The sequence below is a fragment of the Sinohyriopsis cumingii genome, chromosome 19 (genome assembly GCF_028554795.1).
Source record: "Sinohyriopsis cumingii isolate HCF-2022 chromosome 19, ASM2855479v2, whole genome shotgun sequence".
Taxonomy (NCBI): Eukaryota; Metazoa; Mollusca; class Bivalvia; order Unionida; family Unionidae; genus Sinohyriopsis; species Sinohyriopsis cumingii.
In genome coordinates, this window is record NC_142979.1 from 63,078,146 (window position 1) to 63,093,620 (window position 15,475).

A 15,475-nucleotide genomic window follows, 5' to 3' on the forward strand; every position below is an offset into this window, starting at 1 on the left:
TCACATAGCCCCAGGAAGACTCAGTTTCACTATTATCAATCACGCATTAGGAATGCATTATTTTAATAAAAGAAGTTGCTTACTTGATTCTAAATCAAGGTCAGGAACTAGGCCAGCAAAAAGATACAAAGTTGTATTGTTAGCTGTTTTCGACTAAACAGTCTGGTCAACCTTATTTCTGGAAAATATCAAATTCCGGTAAACAAAATAACATTACTTTAACAGGTAATAAAATAAAATTTAAAAGTTACATACAGTTAAAATAAATCAAATGTAAATTAAATCAAATATATATTACAAGCTTCATCATATTCATAAAATATTTCGTTAGCCTGAGATGCAACATACGTACTTAAAATCAGTTGATACAGGACTGCGTTTACCGCTGCGCTTATATTCATATCTTGAAGATACATTTTGCTAAACCTTTCATTTCAAATTTGTAAGTAAATGGAAATTGAAATATTAAGAAATAAATAGTACAGGAAATATCTGATACACACTCATTTATAGCATGTTGCAAATACATTATATAAAACATTGTTAAAGAAAAGGATCAAGCTAGAGGAGAGGTAAAGACTTTGTAAACTGAACGAGAATAAAATGGCATTACAGCGTATATAATGCACTGATTCAATGCACAAAGAGCTCAGCACAAATGTGAAAAAGCCCAGTAAATAATACATTTGCCTTAAAAAAGCTAATTTTGCAATTTAGTGCTAATCATAATCTAGATATTTCAAATATATGTAATTATTTAATCTTATTCGAAGTTTAATTTTAATTATTAGATTATTCAGAAGATTCTAAGAACACATTTCTGGCAAAATCAGTTAAACATGGGAATAGGGATGGTAGCGGTAAGTTGTGGCGTACCATATTAACATTTGGAAGATCAAACTAGTTTCGAGTTTCTTGAATTTGCTTTAAGATCTTATGCCGATTCAAAACAAGAAACCTGGTTTCTAACTGTAAATTCTTCGGCAAGAAGTGTATGTAATTACTTGAAGCAATTTAACATAGTTTGCAACAACTTTATAATTCCTCATCATAAGGAACAGACTGTCTTTTTAATCATGGATAAGATTGTAACGGCATTGATTAGTAGCAAAACGAAACCGGACATAAGCCAGATGATACGGTTGGATATAGTTACTCTGTGTAAAGGGTGACGATCTTGCAAATAACGGCACTGCAATGGTAAATATAAATATAGGACAAAATGTAATGTTTACTTCAGGCACGCTAGTTCAAGCCAGAATATCGTTTACACATTCCGATTTGATGGTAAAATACAATATTCCAAAGCTAAATGAATTATTAATTCAAGAAAAAAAATATTGGGGCAATCGTGCAGCAAATGATTTCAAGATTCAGAAGTGACATTTGATTTAACCTTGGTGCAGAGGGTATATTTTTTAACCGAAGCAGGGCAGAGTCGTTGGCTATGACCGTACTTAACAGAGACCCCAAGGCTCGTTGAAAAATATTATTGAAAGGCTGATTAACAATCTGACACTACGACATGAAACGGTATTGGACACAAACAAGAAAAAAGAAACGAGTAAACATTACATTGAGAATAAAGAGTATGATGAAGAAGGCTCTACTGTCATTATGCCATACAAAGAACTACTGCTAATTACGATGTTTAGGACATCATTCGAGCAGATCACAATTCCCGTGCACATTGACAGACACACTATGCAGGTCTTTCGCACCAAAAGGACGATGATTCGTAGCAATATAGAAACTTTACAGAAACAAAACAAACCGAGAAATAAACAAACATCCATTTTAATTAATATGTATGGTTGTGGGCGCTGATAATAGTTTATGAAACTCAAGTTCACCTACTGTGTTCTCACATGTGCAGACTCCGCCTGACACTTGACGTCACTGCTCACCCCACCCCACCCACCCCCCGACGACGATCTTTTTTCAAAAAGAGATATCAACTGCACTGACGATCTGCCTTCTGAAGACATACCATAGTGTGACGAGCATTGTTAAATTTTTATTTTGTTTCGATTTCACCGTCATTCAAAAATGCAAATAATAAACACGCCAATTCAAAAATCATGACAAAACCCAGTATAAATAATTTAAAGAAGACGAACCGTTGCTCGTTTGGCAGACTAGAAACATACTTAGTTTTTGAGCCCCTTTAATGTTTAAAATATAAAACATCTTTGCCTGGAGTAGAAGCACGAATATAAACTCATATGAAAATTTTGTATTTATCACTGTATTAATTAAATCTTAGTTACATTTCAGGTTAAAGTATATGAACAGTTTGCCCATTAAACTATTTAAGTATAGTGAACAAATGTTCGCAAACAAATTTTGCCAAAGATGTACTAATTATGGTGATATTTTCAAATAAATTTTTCGATATGGTTCCAAGTCGATAGTATACACTTCTTTCATCACAAACACACCCTATCTCTAACTCTTTCGTTATAATTTCTTGTTCAGAACTATAAAAATATCAAACGTCTCTACTTCCGTAGAGAGAATGTTATCCTTTCCACTTCCTCACTTGTTTCTTCGTTTGATGAAAACTGTTTTCAAAGGAACCTGAAAACTGGAGTTGTTTTCTTTGATGTAACAGCGGCATATAACATGGCCTGGCATGCAGGGCTGTTGTTGAAAATTTCCAGACTATTGTCTCGTTGGATAGTTGAACTGTCGCTGGATGATACGTCAGACTAATGGACTCCCACAGGGGTATGTTCTTTCGCCAAGTCTGTTTAACGTTTATATCAATGACTTGCCTAAAACACAATTTATGTACGCAGACGACATTGCTCTCGGGGACCCAAAGTAGCTCATATACTGAGTATGAGGAGGTACAAGGATCTGGAGGAAATGACAGACTTATTCAAGAAATGGCGCCTACAGCCAAGCACAATAAAGAAGTCTCCAGTTTCTTCCACCATAACAATGCAAATGTAAAAGTCCATGCCAGTGAGAAACTTCCACTGTACGTGGACATCAATTCAAATCCAGCATTCCGCTTGGCTTCGAGACATCCAATCTGTTTAGGTCCGTTGTCGGAGGATATGACAGCTTTTTCGGCATGAAGTGATGAGTGGTCCTTAACAGATGTTGTAACCACTCCCTTGTAGCTGAGCCATTTTGTCCGCCCTAGCTTCAACCTTCTACGGCATTTGTGGACCACGCTGAAAAGTTTACGGTCAGGATAGGGGCATTGTACAGCCAACCCTGTACGATAGGGCTAGGCCACTGACTCTTTCTGTAGCTGTTGAGCTCTGCAGACCATGTCACACATTGTGAACAACTGCCCACTAACAAAGTTCCCCGGTGGACTGCAGGCTCTGCACCTTGCTGATGACGGTGCTGTTCAATGGCTGGGCATGCACTGCACACGATAAATACATAGTAATTGTTTCCTACAATATAGCAGTTCATGGTCGACATTCTTACGCATCATCGTTAACATTGTATTTACATTGTATCTCTACCACCGTCATAACGTTTATCCATTTTCTGATGGAAGAATTAACAAGCACGCTAGACCCATTACAAACGCTTTAGTCCGCTTTTGTCTCTGTGAAAGTTATATTGTCCTAATTGTATATAGAATTTAATTATGACTACTACGCTATGACGTCTATTACATGTACTTACCAGGCCGTTGGCGTTCAGCTTGACAAAATAACTGAGGTAATAACGTCATAAAATTTCATGGTTGTCGAGCGAATATTTTGAATTATTTGCGGATACACATTCACTCGTTTAATGATGTCGTTTAGGAAATATGGCATTTATTTAATATCATTTTGATAATAAACCTATCACGAAACTCTAACGTCGTCATCATTTAAAGTGGCAGAATAATAGAAGTAAGTCACGTATCGGAATAGTGACTTGTTTGCACTGCAATTTATATTTCGTACTGTATTATCATATAATATATTGGGATATTTCGGCCAAAAGTTCTCTATATTTGTCATATTTACAAACTAATGATAAAAAGGGGTTGCTAACTTTACGGAGTTCACATTTATTAACATTTAATACGTCAAGTCTCATTTATGCAATAAAGAATTTGCAAACTATTCGCATATCAACTAAGAAAACCAAGGTCATAAGACCAGTAGCTCCTATTTAAGTTTGACTTTATCTTGTGCTTTCAATATATTCCTGCCTTTCTTATGTAACCTTTCTTTTCTTACGTAAATCCGGTTCGATCCGTACATGGTATAGCAAATACTCGGTTATGTCGATGTTGATAAGTTTTAATTGCACACGGAATTTTATAAACACTTCACATGAATAATTTGGACACTGAGAAAATGAAACCTTCGATGTAGGTTTGCATTCAACTGCTATGATACAAAATAGAGAGAATACAATATTCGTCCTACGGTGTCGTATCAACTCCCCTAACTTAACAAAATATTACAGCAGATTTTCCAGCCATGTAAGTTATAATAACCAGCATCATATTTTATGACATGAATACAGAAAGTATTTCAGCTAGTGAGGTTTTATTCCTATCTTACGGCAAGAACAAGCCGACTTTCTGCAGCGAGCTGTCAGTATTATTGTTTCCGTCGCCCATACATCAAACTCGAAATTTCTGCAGAGAGCTGTCAGTATTATTGTTTCCGTCTCCATCAAACTGGACATTTCTGCGGGGTAGTTATTGGAGCATGTTGATTTGTATTGGCTTCGTTTATTCTAATAAAGAGCTTTCATCGTTTGATATGAAAATGGAAACTGAATCTACATTGCTATGACAACAATACGTACATCATTGCATGATATTATAAATTGGAATGCAATTATTGGGCAGATATATTGCTTCAGTGGATACAGAGGTGCCTTTAAAGAAAACAACTCCATATGCACGTGAATTAAAAACAATAACCACATAATGTAGCAAGAGACAATAAGCAAAAATCGATTACTGGAGCTTATGATTCCTGAAGTGACTAATGAACTGTATTCAGTCCAGGCTGCATTATTGGAGAGTACATCAATGCAAATATGAATTTAATATGAAACTTTTCAAAAGCTTATCTGGGCCAGAGAATGCATTTTTGAGGATTTCTTCCAACCGTGAACGTTTTGTGATTTGAGTTGGGCAGATTTTACACAGAAAACATTTCAGCACATTCTGAACATTTCATAATATTTCGGCATAAACTTGGAAAACAAATGTTGAATGGTATAAGGACTCTGCCGAATTCGGTTCGTACAGTCTCTCCGTGAGCAGGCTTTTTAAGTAATGCACAGCATGTTGGGTGAAACGTATATTCAGTGAAGATTACTACAGTCCAGTATAGTGTTACATTAAGATTTTTGCCTTGCTCAGTGCTATAACAATGGAAGCGTGGAAAGATGACACTCGAGTTACACTGAATGTAGGAGGACAAACGTTCCAGACATATGCATCAACTCTAAAAACATTTCCATACACTAGACTGTCTAACTTGTCAAAAGACTTAGAACACTACGATCGACAAAAGGATGAATATTTCTTTGACCGTAACCCTCTAATATTTGGATACATTCTCGACGCTTACCGAACAAAAAGATTACATGTACCTAAGGATATGTGTGGCAGTATGGTCCAGGACGAGCTGGTATATTGGGGTGTCTCCAAAATATACCTTCAAGAATGTTGCATCAAAACATTATATTCTATCGATGAAGACATGCATATAATTAAGTCGCTGAAAACTGGGTACTACAACAGGGTTTGTCCTTTGCTTGAGAGGCAGAGCATAACGAGGATGAAACTTTGGGTGTTCCTTGACGAACCCAGATCTTCGAAAGCATCAAAGGTAAGATATGTTACAAATATTATATAATTATTACAAATCACTTGTGTCCTATACTTTCGTTCTTTTGTAAGAAGAGATCATTTATCATATTTTGTCTGTAATATTTATGTGGGCTTAAAAGACTTGCTTTTAAAACAAACAACAGGATATAGATTTGAAACGGCAACATTCTCATGAGAATATACATATTTGATGCAAAATCGGATTATGATCCATAAGTAAAATATTCTGGCAAGGAATAAACTTGAACAAAACTGGTCTAGTTTCAATTGTAAGCTTGTAACCTTCATACAGTGAATTACTTATCTTAAGCTACCAGTATTTAGTACTGACAAAGCTTAAAGGGATAAAAGCAAGCATTGTTCCTGATCGAACAGAAATACATTTTCCTGGAAATAAACGCATACGGAAATGGAGAATACTTTCATATTTATTATTGCTAGAATATACGTGCCAGATATACATGCTCATATAACGATTTACTTAACACCTTAATTTTTAAATAAAATATAAAATGTTTCGTGGAAGATACATATATAGGCGCAGACAGAAACAAACATGCTGATTAAACATTAACCCTATATGTGCGATTAATGCCAGGATATCGAAATTAGATTTGCTATATATGTCTGTCAATGCCCTTCAAATTATTATGGAAATGCGAACTTTTGTTCCAAACATTTGTACCCGTTAGATTAAAGTAGCAGATAATGTATCACGGGTTGTAATGCCAGACCTCTTTAGGTTAGTGCCGAACCATTACAATTCTACAATAAAATTGTAAACGCTAGTGATCATCTCTTTCCTTGAAAACATTATTTTCCACAAATTTGGATAAACCTTGGTGAAAGAAACCATTCCCCTTGTCGTAAGGACAATATTCAAAGTTAGAACTTTAAATATGCAAGAAAATTTTATAAAAGCTATATTAGAGGTGAAATATGCTTTTGATAAGGAGAGTATATAGGTTTTAGAGGTAAACTATATTTTTTAAGGAGAGTACGGAAATAAAATACAATATACTTTTGATAAGGAGAGTACAGAGGTAAAATGTATTTTTAATAAAGAGAATACAGGGATACATTGTAAAAAAATAAAATGTGCTTTAACTTGTGACTGGAAATATTGCAGCGAAACATTAATACCTCGTATTTAGAAATTTAGACAGATCAATTTAATGGTTGTTCAGTTCAATGATTTATAAATAGCTAGATACTAGACGTGAGTGGATATATGAAGAATTGGACGGGGCGAGGCGCTGATGCAGTGAAATTACAGTATCTACCTATATCACCTATATCAACGCTTTTAAATAGAACAATAATAGCACCTAGCGAAGAACCGAAATTATGGTCAATATAACATCATCAGTAGATTTTTAAAAAATCTGTTATTGATAATTTACTAGAAACCGTTTCCATTATTTGGGCCAACAGATGTAATGACTAAGGCCTAATAGTCTTAAATAATCTTGAGTTTGTGGTTATTGTATTTTGTATATAATGAACATTATAATGAACATTATATTCAAAGTACAATAACCACAAACTCAACACTTTCTGAAACATTTAATAAATAATGTAGAATATTTAAGAGCAATGATCTTTAGTCATTACATCTGTTGGACCAAATAATAGAGAAGGTTGTATATCGCGGCGGCACTCAGCATGACTTGATTTCCATGTCGGAATCAAATGTAAGTCAATTACACAATCAGAACTGCACTCTACGTCGTTTCGTTCCTAATTAACATATTTAAGAGCTTGTGATATGCATTTATTCAGGGTCATGGCTAATTATATATTCACGTGAAACAATCAGCCTGGTAGCCGATGTAGATATTCTGAGTCGGTGATCCATTGTCTTGAAAACAAACGATTATCAGCTAAAGTTGTTCTTTCTAAATCCTTCAATATTGATTTTTTTTCTTTTGTTTGTTCCACAGTCGTCTCCAAACTACTTTCTCTTCATATATACTGTTTGGAACTAAATCTTTAAGGTCATCCGTCTACCTGATCTACTTAATTCCAGTGACACGGACAGTGCTATTGCAGGTTGTCGCTTTTGTTTATATGTTTAAATCTTAAATCTTTTAGCCGCATTTAACTCCGTAATACTTCTTTTCACATTAGTGGCTCCAGAATAAGTGACTCTCATTTGATGTACGTAATGGTTGCTCTTAATGTTTCAACGGATTGGGTTTTATGTAGACTTGTATCCGTCATGGCATCCAGGTTCTGAGAATGTCAGTGAGTTCATTTCCATTGATGCATTTTAGATCAGTAAATTTCACATAGCACATTCAATACAGATGCTCCATATAATAGCAGATTACAGCTTACGTTTTGTAAGCATAGAGAGTTTTCATCCTACACACAACTTTTTTGCTGTGAAAGTCACAACTACTGCTTTCCTCATCTGATATTGTATGTATCTCCAGCAATGTACAGCTGCACTTTTGAACTCAGTGGTACCTCCTTGATTTCTAGTTGGTTCAAAGTATCTTGTATCTTCAGAACCTATCTATTCATTTCCACAAGCAGGTAGCTGCAATCTCATTCATTCCTTGTAATTCCAAACAAGCACATAAGTTCACATGCAGTTCGTGAGACCTCGGGTGAACATTTTGCATTATCGTGTACATTTCATACATTATACGTTATGTAGTACTTGTCTACAACCACATAACGACATATCAAACAAAAGTGGCATAATATTGGGCCAACAATTTCTTAAAAGTATAGGCAGAACAAATGCTATCCAATACATATAGTTGTGCTTATTGACCGATTTAAATTCAATCACTAATATTAACCAACAACACTGTAACTACGTAGCTGTAAATTTGATATAAATTTTGGCCACGGGAAAGACCATCATTGTCTGTGATAAACTGATCAGTCATTCCGAAGTCTAGTATTCACAATAGCAATCAACTGTGTTTGTGTTTGGTTTGGGTTTTAGGTAAAGTCCTTTGCGCCCTGTAGAAAGCACGATTTCGGAACTCAGCGTGAAACCCTGCCGGGCATCTGACAGTAGCATACATGCGGCTGACGAGGCTTTATTTTCACACCTCTTAGGCCAGCTTAAGACATAATATTTACCTGAACAAAAATCAAAGGTGATCGATACTTGGAAATATAGCGGTTAGCTAGTACCAGTACAAAATAATAATAATTATCCTGATTTAATGCTCATTTGCATCCCAATTTTCCCACTCTTTAACCATGAATTATGACGACTGGACACAATTCAAAATGGACTTGAGGAGATGGGGACTTAAAAGGTAATACTTTTAAAGCCATGATTGAGTTCGAAAATGACAGGAAAGTACTTTACGATCCTTAGAAAACGTTCCCAAACCAGTAACATATTCAGAATGTAAAAGCTACTTTTAACGACTTTGACACAGTGAATTGTATGACATCACAAATTTGAGATTTAATTTTGTGTCTCCTGTCTGTTTTATTTTCCTTTTTGTTTCACACGAATACCACGAACGTTGTAATGAACCTCAGTACGGAAACGAATTTGATAGTATTTTACTATTCTGAAAACACATTATTTTTAATATTTTCTGGTTCTGCATATTTTCTTTCAGATATGGAGTCTGCTTGTGATGTTGATGATCCTCACTTCTTCAGTTTTATACGCCAACAAATCTGTCGTAGAAACGCGTGTTCCACTTCACGAACGCGGTGCGGCATTCATCAGATCTCAATATAACAACACCAACTCTAAGTTCCACAACTTTTTTCTTTGCAGTGAGCATGTTGCATCGTTAAGTGCAGACTTGGTTTGCAATTTGTTTCTTACTTTGGACCTTATTTTGCGCCTTTGTACCTGTCCAGCTAAAGTTAACTTCTTCAAAAACTTCATAAATTGGACGGACATACTTTGTTCTGTGGGATACTGGATTTCACTTGTAGTAGAACGAAATATGAGGAATGTTTCGTCCAATGCTGTTCTCCGTGTTTATTTTCTGTGTGAAATTGTCCTTGCTCTCAGAGTTCTACGATTGTTTAGGCTTAACAGACAAGTCACCATTCTCCAGCTTTTCAATTTAACCATCCGTAAATGCAAATCACAGCTGGCTATGTTCTTTGGGTCTGTTCTGATATTTACGTTCCTATTTGCTGCCCTGATCTTTCTAGCAGAATTCTCAGAAACAGACTCCTTCCCGACCGTTTACACGGGTATGTGGTGGGCACTTATTACCATGACGACTGTAGGATACGGTGATACACATCCGACGACCCCACAGGGATTCATCATCGGGGGCTGCTGCGCCCTAACAGGGGTTATGGTTATTTCGATGCCAATAGCTCTCATAGCCTCGACATTTGGTAACTTTTATCAACACCAACTAGCCATAGAACGACATTTCAAGGAAACAAACGTATGTCTGGTTACACCTAATGCCAAGCCTTCAAGCAAAGGAAAGACGAAAACGAAAGACTCAAGTGGGAAGAGAGAAAATAAAATCTCAACAATCGAAATCATAGAACATGTTGACAAAGTAGAAAAAAATGATAATAAAACTGTGGACTACATATGAACTTGACTGACCCATTTTAAATGCAAATGAAAGTTTATTCGCAATTATGTGAACATGAATGGTATGAACTTTTGTGTTCCGATCAAAATTATAATGTATCATACCTTTGCGAAAGGTTTTATTTTAGGCTTCCTTGATATGTAGTATAACGTGTGCATACCACGTCGGCGTATCTTTGCATGATGCAGTAGGGATGAAGAAATTATTACCTATTGATAAATCCTTAGATTGTGTTTGAATATATTATCGATTTGTTCGTGCAGTGAAATATTTGTTTCTAATAATGAAATGTGAGAGTGATATGTATGAACAATATTTCCTCATAAGGAACAGTTATTAGTGTTAATACTGTACTTGTAGAATGCAATATCATAATGGTAACAAATATGATGTTCGGAAACTATGAGAACGACAGTGAGTATTTGGCGTGAATTTTAATTATCTTTTCTCCTTTCTTATTTTTTCATTTCAACAAATATCTATGGATGCAACTGATGCGATATTTTTGCTTCATATATCTCATATATGTACAAAGTTAAGTTTCATGGCAACTGTTCAACTGCAATATCCACTCCTATAAAAGACAAATCACCAGAACCAAGGTAAGGACTTCTCATTGCCATATCGTTTTCTGAAACACCTGGTTTTTTGTTTCTTTTTTTTGTGTTGCTTTGTTCATTTCTATAATTTTGGTCCAGAGTAAAAGGCAGTATCAACTACGAAATATGAAATTACTGGAAATACATTTATTTATAATATATAGTCGAACTGTCTTCGTGTCTCATCGTAATGGTTTAACGCGTCTGTACAATAGGTTTCGTATTCAGCAAACTGAAAGTAAAGTATTTAAATTTGACATATGTCTCCGAGATTACAGTTCACGCTCGCCGTCTCTCAGTATCATTGAAATTTGGTAATCAATTAAGAATACAAACGACAAGATGTTTCCTAACCAGATAAAGCTTCAAATTATAGATTAAAAGTTAAAAATGACATTACCGAAGTCGAATTATGTATTTTAAAACAATACTAATAGTAATATTAGTACCAATTACAATAGAAGGCATCTTAAAGTGATATAATCATTATCATTACTCTCTGCCATCTCTTCTCGTTAAGAAAATGTAATCTGATAACGTTACATGTCAAATATACAAGAATGGTTAATGGTTGCTGTCGTTACTTTAAAGGTTCGCTACTGTTATTATTATCATTATTGTTATTGTACTGTTTTTTGGCGTTTAGAATGTTGTTGTCGCGATAATAATAATAATAATACTGATAATTAGTAGTAGTATTAGTATCCTCATCAAGTTGATGACTACGACAATGATGATTCTCAAAGTTTAGGTTTTGTCACCGATGCATAGAAAGACATCTCTCTGTTTTAGAACGAAACAATGCAGGGTACAACATAACATTATTCATTAAATACTTTAAGTCATTCGCTGGCTATATTTGAGAAAACATTCCAATATCATTAAAGGTGATGGAGTGTATTACTATTAGAAAGAATGTGATTAGCTAGTGATAAGATCAATCACTTGCAAAAACCTACACTCTGAGAGACAGAGAGAGAGAGAGAGAGAGAGCATTTCTTTGCTATTTCTTGTATAGTAATATTATGGATAGGAAGTAACCATACGCCATATGAACTACGGTGTAAATTTATCTCGTAAAAATATATTATTAAATGTCTGTGTTTCTTTCTTCATTTCTTTCCCGTTCTTTTTTTTCATTAAAACAACATTGATAAAGAATAATGCTGCCATTGTTGAGATGATAATGTTGTTGATTATTATTCATACTAAAGTTTAGCTTTTCTCTACAATGTTTTGGCATTTACTGCCGTTTTTATCAAGGCTATTATCGAAAATATTATCTATTGCGTTCAAGATGACGGTATATATCGTGGACAATAGCATTTTAAGCTGATAGCTGGTTTTAAGGTTTGTTCGATTGCTAGACGTATTATTCATTGCAAAACGAAATGTTAATTTTCACAGTTTTGATAATTATTGGGGAACTTAACATTCCTGGAAAAACATATGAGATTTTCGTTTGTTGTAAGTTTTGATTTGTTTGCTTGAGAGAGAGAGAGAGAGAGAGAGAGAGCATTCATTTCTTTTTTAATTTTTGGCAGCATAAGTAGGATAAATGTATGGTGATTCAGTTTGAAACAGCCTACAGGAATTCAAGCGTTGGTAATTTTTGAATTTCCCTTTCATATTTCTCTTATCTAATTAGATATGGAAAGACACGAGCTGTCTGAATAAAGTAAATTTTCTCATGAGTGCAATATCTACTCTATCATTTTCCCACCATATCCAATTCATCGAGACTTCCATGTACCGTGCGTTTAATTGTGCATTTGTTTGTTGTTGATTTTCCTAATGATTTAATAGCCATTTTTGCTAAAAGAAGTGGAATTAAACTGCCGACTGCTCCACAACACTTGCCACATGGACTCAGAGAGGTTGACTTTGCTAAATCAAAATTCTTTTGAAATTTATTTTATTCCATGTTCTTACTAAATAAAATGTGGACCTATAAATTTGCTTTATTTTTATTGTACATATCAAATAAATTACAAAAAGCAGCACAGAAACTCGTTTTTTAATCTGTTTTAATGAATGTATTCAGTCCCGTGACTTTTGGAAGTACTCTGATTTCGTTAAGTTAATTTTTCTTTTCAATGACATGTCGTACTAAACTTTGATTGTATTAGGTAAAATAATGATATGCTACATTTTTAGTACCCGTTTTCAATGAAAAACATTTAATTTTATGTATCAATTATTGTTAACCAAATTCAACCGATTGGCTTTTCAGACATAAAATGTGCAATAAAGTGTATTGGCTTAAAATCTAAGAAACAAAATGTGGGACAAACTTACGTATCAGTTTTAACTTTTGAAAAATTCTTGATATATGTCATACGCTAACATGGACACACCACTTGAAAACGTACATATTTGTGTATAGTAGTCTTTTAAATATACCTACATATAGCAAAATTTATATGATCTATTGCTCTGACTCTTTAAACAAACATGTAGCATATAAACAAAAACTGAAAATAATATAACAATAATCATGTAATATTATAGCATTACTTATGTAATAATATATTAATAAATATGCAATATTTCTTTACTTTTTTACAGAGCACAAAATAAACGAATTACCCCTTTCTTAAAATTACTTACCATAACAATAAGTAAACGTTCAGAGCTCCGACCCTAATAAAAAGGTCAGAACAAACTAAAATATACGAGAAATGGCAGCACTTTTGTCTTTGCTACAATTGATGTTCTGCACTGAGGTTCCGACACACCTCGGGGGAACGAAATAATAACATTCCTGAGACACACATTATGAATTTGTTAGACTTTCCACTTGCTTAGGCACACCAGACGTGTAGATCTCAGCTGGGATGGAGTCTGCCCTTGGAGCTTTCCCACTAGACAGGAGCTCAATGACCTTGTGAGTTTCCAGCACTGTTGGAGGGTCAGCCAACATATCACTGATATCCACCTGAGGTAGACGGTTGATCGCGTCATCGTTGACGGAAGAGGGTCTGTTGAGGATACCGTCAAAGTGTTCAGCCCAGCAATCCAGTATCATCTCCTTTTCGGTTGTGAGAGTGCTGCCATCGGAGCTCAAGACTGGGGCTGTGCCTGATATTACTGGGCCATACAAATCACGAAGAGCACTATAGAAATTCTTCATGTCATGTATGTCGGCAGGACTGGATATCATCAGCTTTTCGGTTCAGCCATGTGTCTTGCATCTCGCTCAGTTTCTTCTGCACAGCTTGGTGGACTCTCGTTTTGCAGCGGACTTAGTATCGATGTTGGATGCACGATGGAGACGATGCTTCTCCTCTAGCAGTTATTGTATTTCTTCGCAGTTCTCGTCAAACCAGTGACGCCAAGGGTTTCTGATGCATTAGTGTACACCATATGTTAATAAGGCCGCCCAGCATTTATCTACGTCGTTGGTATCAGAGTCTGTGGTTTCTAGCTGGCTTGCCAGAGCTTCAGACAGAGCTTGCTCCGTGTTGCAGACTTTAAGCCTGGAGACGTTAAGTCGTTTTGAGACTTTAATTCCCTGTGGATTCTAAGATTCATCTTGGAAATCAGTAGTCTGTGGATTGTCCAGCAGTCAGTACCACACATGTCATGGTCACACAGACATCCTGTCTACCATTCCTACAGACTAAGATGTAGTCGATTTGATGCCAATGTTTAGACCGTGGGTGCATCCAAGTTGTTTTATTACGGTTAGGCAGGCGGAAGATGGCGTTTGTGATCAGGAGATCATATGTTCCGCACATCCTCAAGAGCAGATGTAAATTGCTGTTGCAGTTGCCAATTCTATGTCTACCAATAACCCCCTTCCACGAGATGTGGTCCGCGCCAATTCTGGCGTTAAAATCACCAAGAATCATCAGCTTGTCAGACTTTGGTACCGAAGCAATCAGAGCTTCCAGATCCTGATAGAACTTGTATTTGGTTTCCTCCGAGTAGGTCACGGTTGGTGCATAAGCACTAATGAGTGTGGCTTGCTTTTCTCCATGGAAGGGGAGCTTGAGCATTATTGATTCCATTTGATAAGATGGAGAGCTTTTTCACCAAACCCGACTTGACAGCGAAACCAACACCAGACTCATGACGTTCATCGGTGCCACCTCCACTCCAGAAAAAAGTGTAACCAGCTCCAACTCCAGCCAGTTGGCCCTCGTCGGCCAAGCGTGTTTCACTCAAGGCTAATATCTCTATCTTGTAGCGAGCAAGTTCTCTTGCAATCAGGGCAGTTTATCTCTCTGGTCTGTCAGCCTCTGCACGATCCAATAGAGTGCGTATGTTCCACGCACCAAGAGTGAGTGGAACCTTTCGGGTTATTTTTGTGTTTCGAACGCAAGAATGGGAATCCCTCCAGCCGCGATAAGCTGGTCGGGGTAGATGAAGTAGGCTTTTTTTTACGGTATCTGTTCTGGAGGTAAGCACCGCCATCCTGATAAGGTTTGCCTAGTCGCTCAGACTGCTGCCGACATCCATTTCTGCTTCAGATCAATGGAAGACGACTATATGGC

At 35.9% G+C, this 15,475-nt stretch overlaps 2 protein-coding genes across 2 annotated transcripts; one reads left to right on the forward strand and one right to left on the reverse strand.

Moving 5' to 3' along the window:
• The first annotated feature begins 5,218 nt into the window (after positions 1–5,218).
• LOC149775833 (potassium voltage-gated channel protein Shaw-like) lies at positions 5,219–12,822 on the forward strand. Its single transcript, XM_089943525.1, has 2 exons — positions 5,219–5,819; positions 9,421–12,822. The coding sequence occupies exons 1-2, from the start codon at positions 5,358–5,360 to the stop codon at positions 10,375–10,377; spliced, it is 1,419 nt and encodes a 472-aa protein (XP_089799651.1). The 5' UTR covers positions 5,219–5,357; the 3' UTR covers positions 10,378–12,822.
• Positions 12,823–14,518: 1,696 nt separating this feature from the next.
• LOC149775834 (protein CFDP2-like) lies at positions 14,519–14,977 on the reverse strand. The gene has a single exon (XM_089943526.1). It carries the CDS (start codon positions 14,975–14,977, stop codon positions 14,519–14,521), a length of 459 nt encoding a protein of 152 aa, XP_089799652.1.
• Between the last annotated feature and the right edge of the window lie 498 nt (positions 14,978–15,475).

Excerpts from the sequence above, each read along its gene's own strand:
- LOC149775833 (XM_089943525.1), top strand. The coding sequence starts at position 5,358 with ATGGAAGCGTGGAAAGATGACACTCGAGTTACACTGAATGTAGGAGGA. Across the intron at positions 5,820-9,420 it reads GATCTTCGAAAGCATCAAAG|ATATGGAGTCTGCTTGTGAT; the intron begins GTAAGATATGTT and ends ATTTTCTTTCAG.
- LOC149775834 (XM_089943526.1), bottom strand. The coding sequence starts at position 14,977 with ATGCTCAAGCTCCCCTTCCATGGAGAAAAGCAAGCCACACTCATTAGT.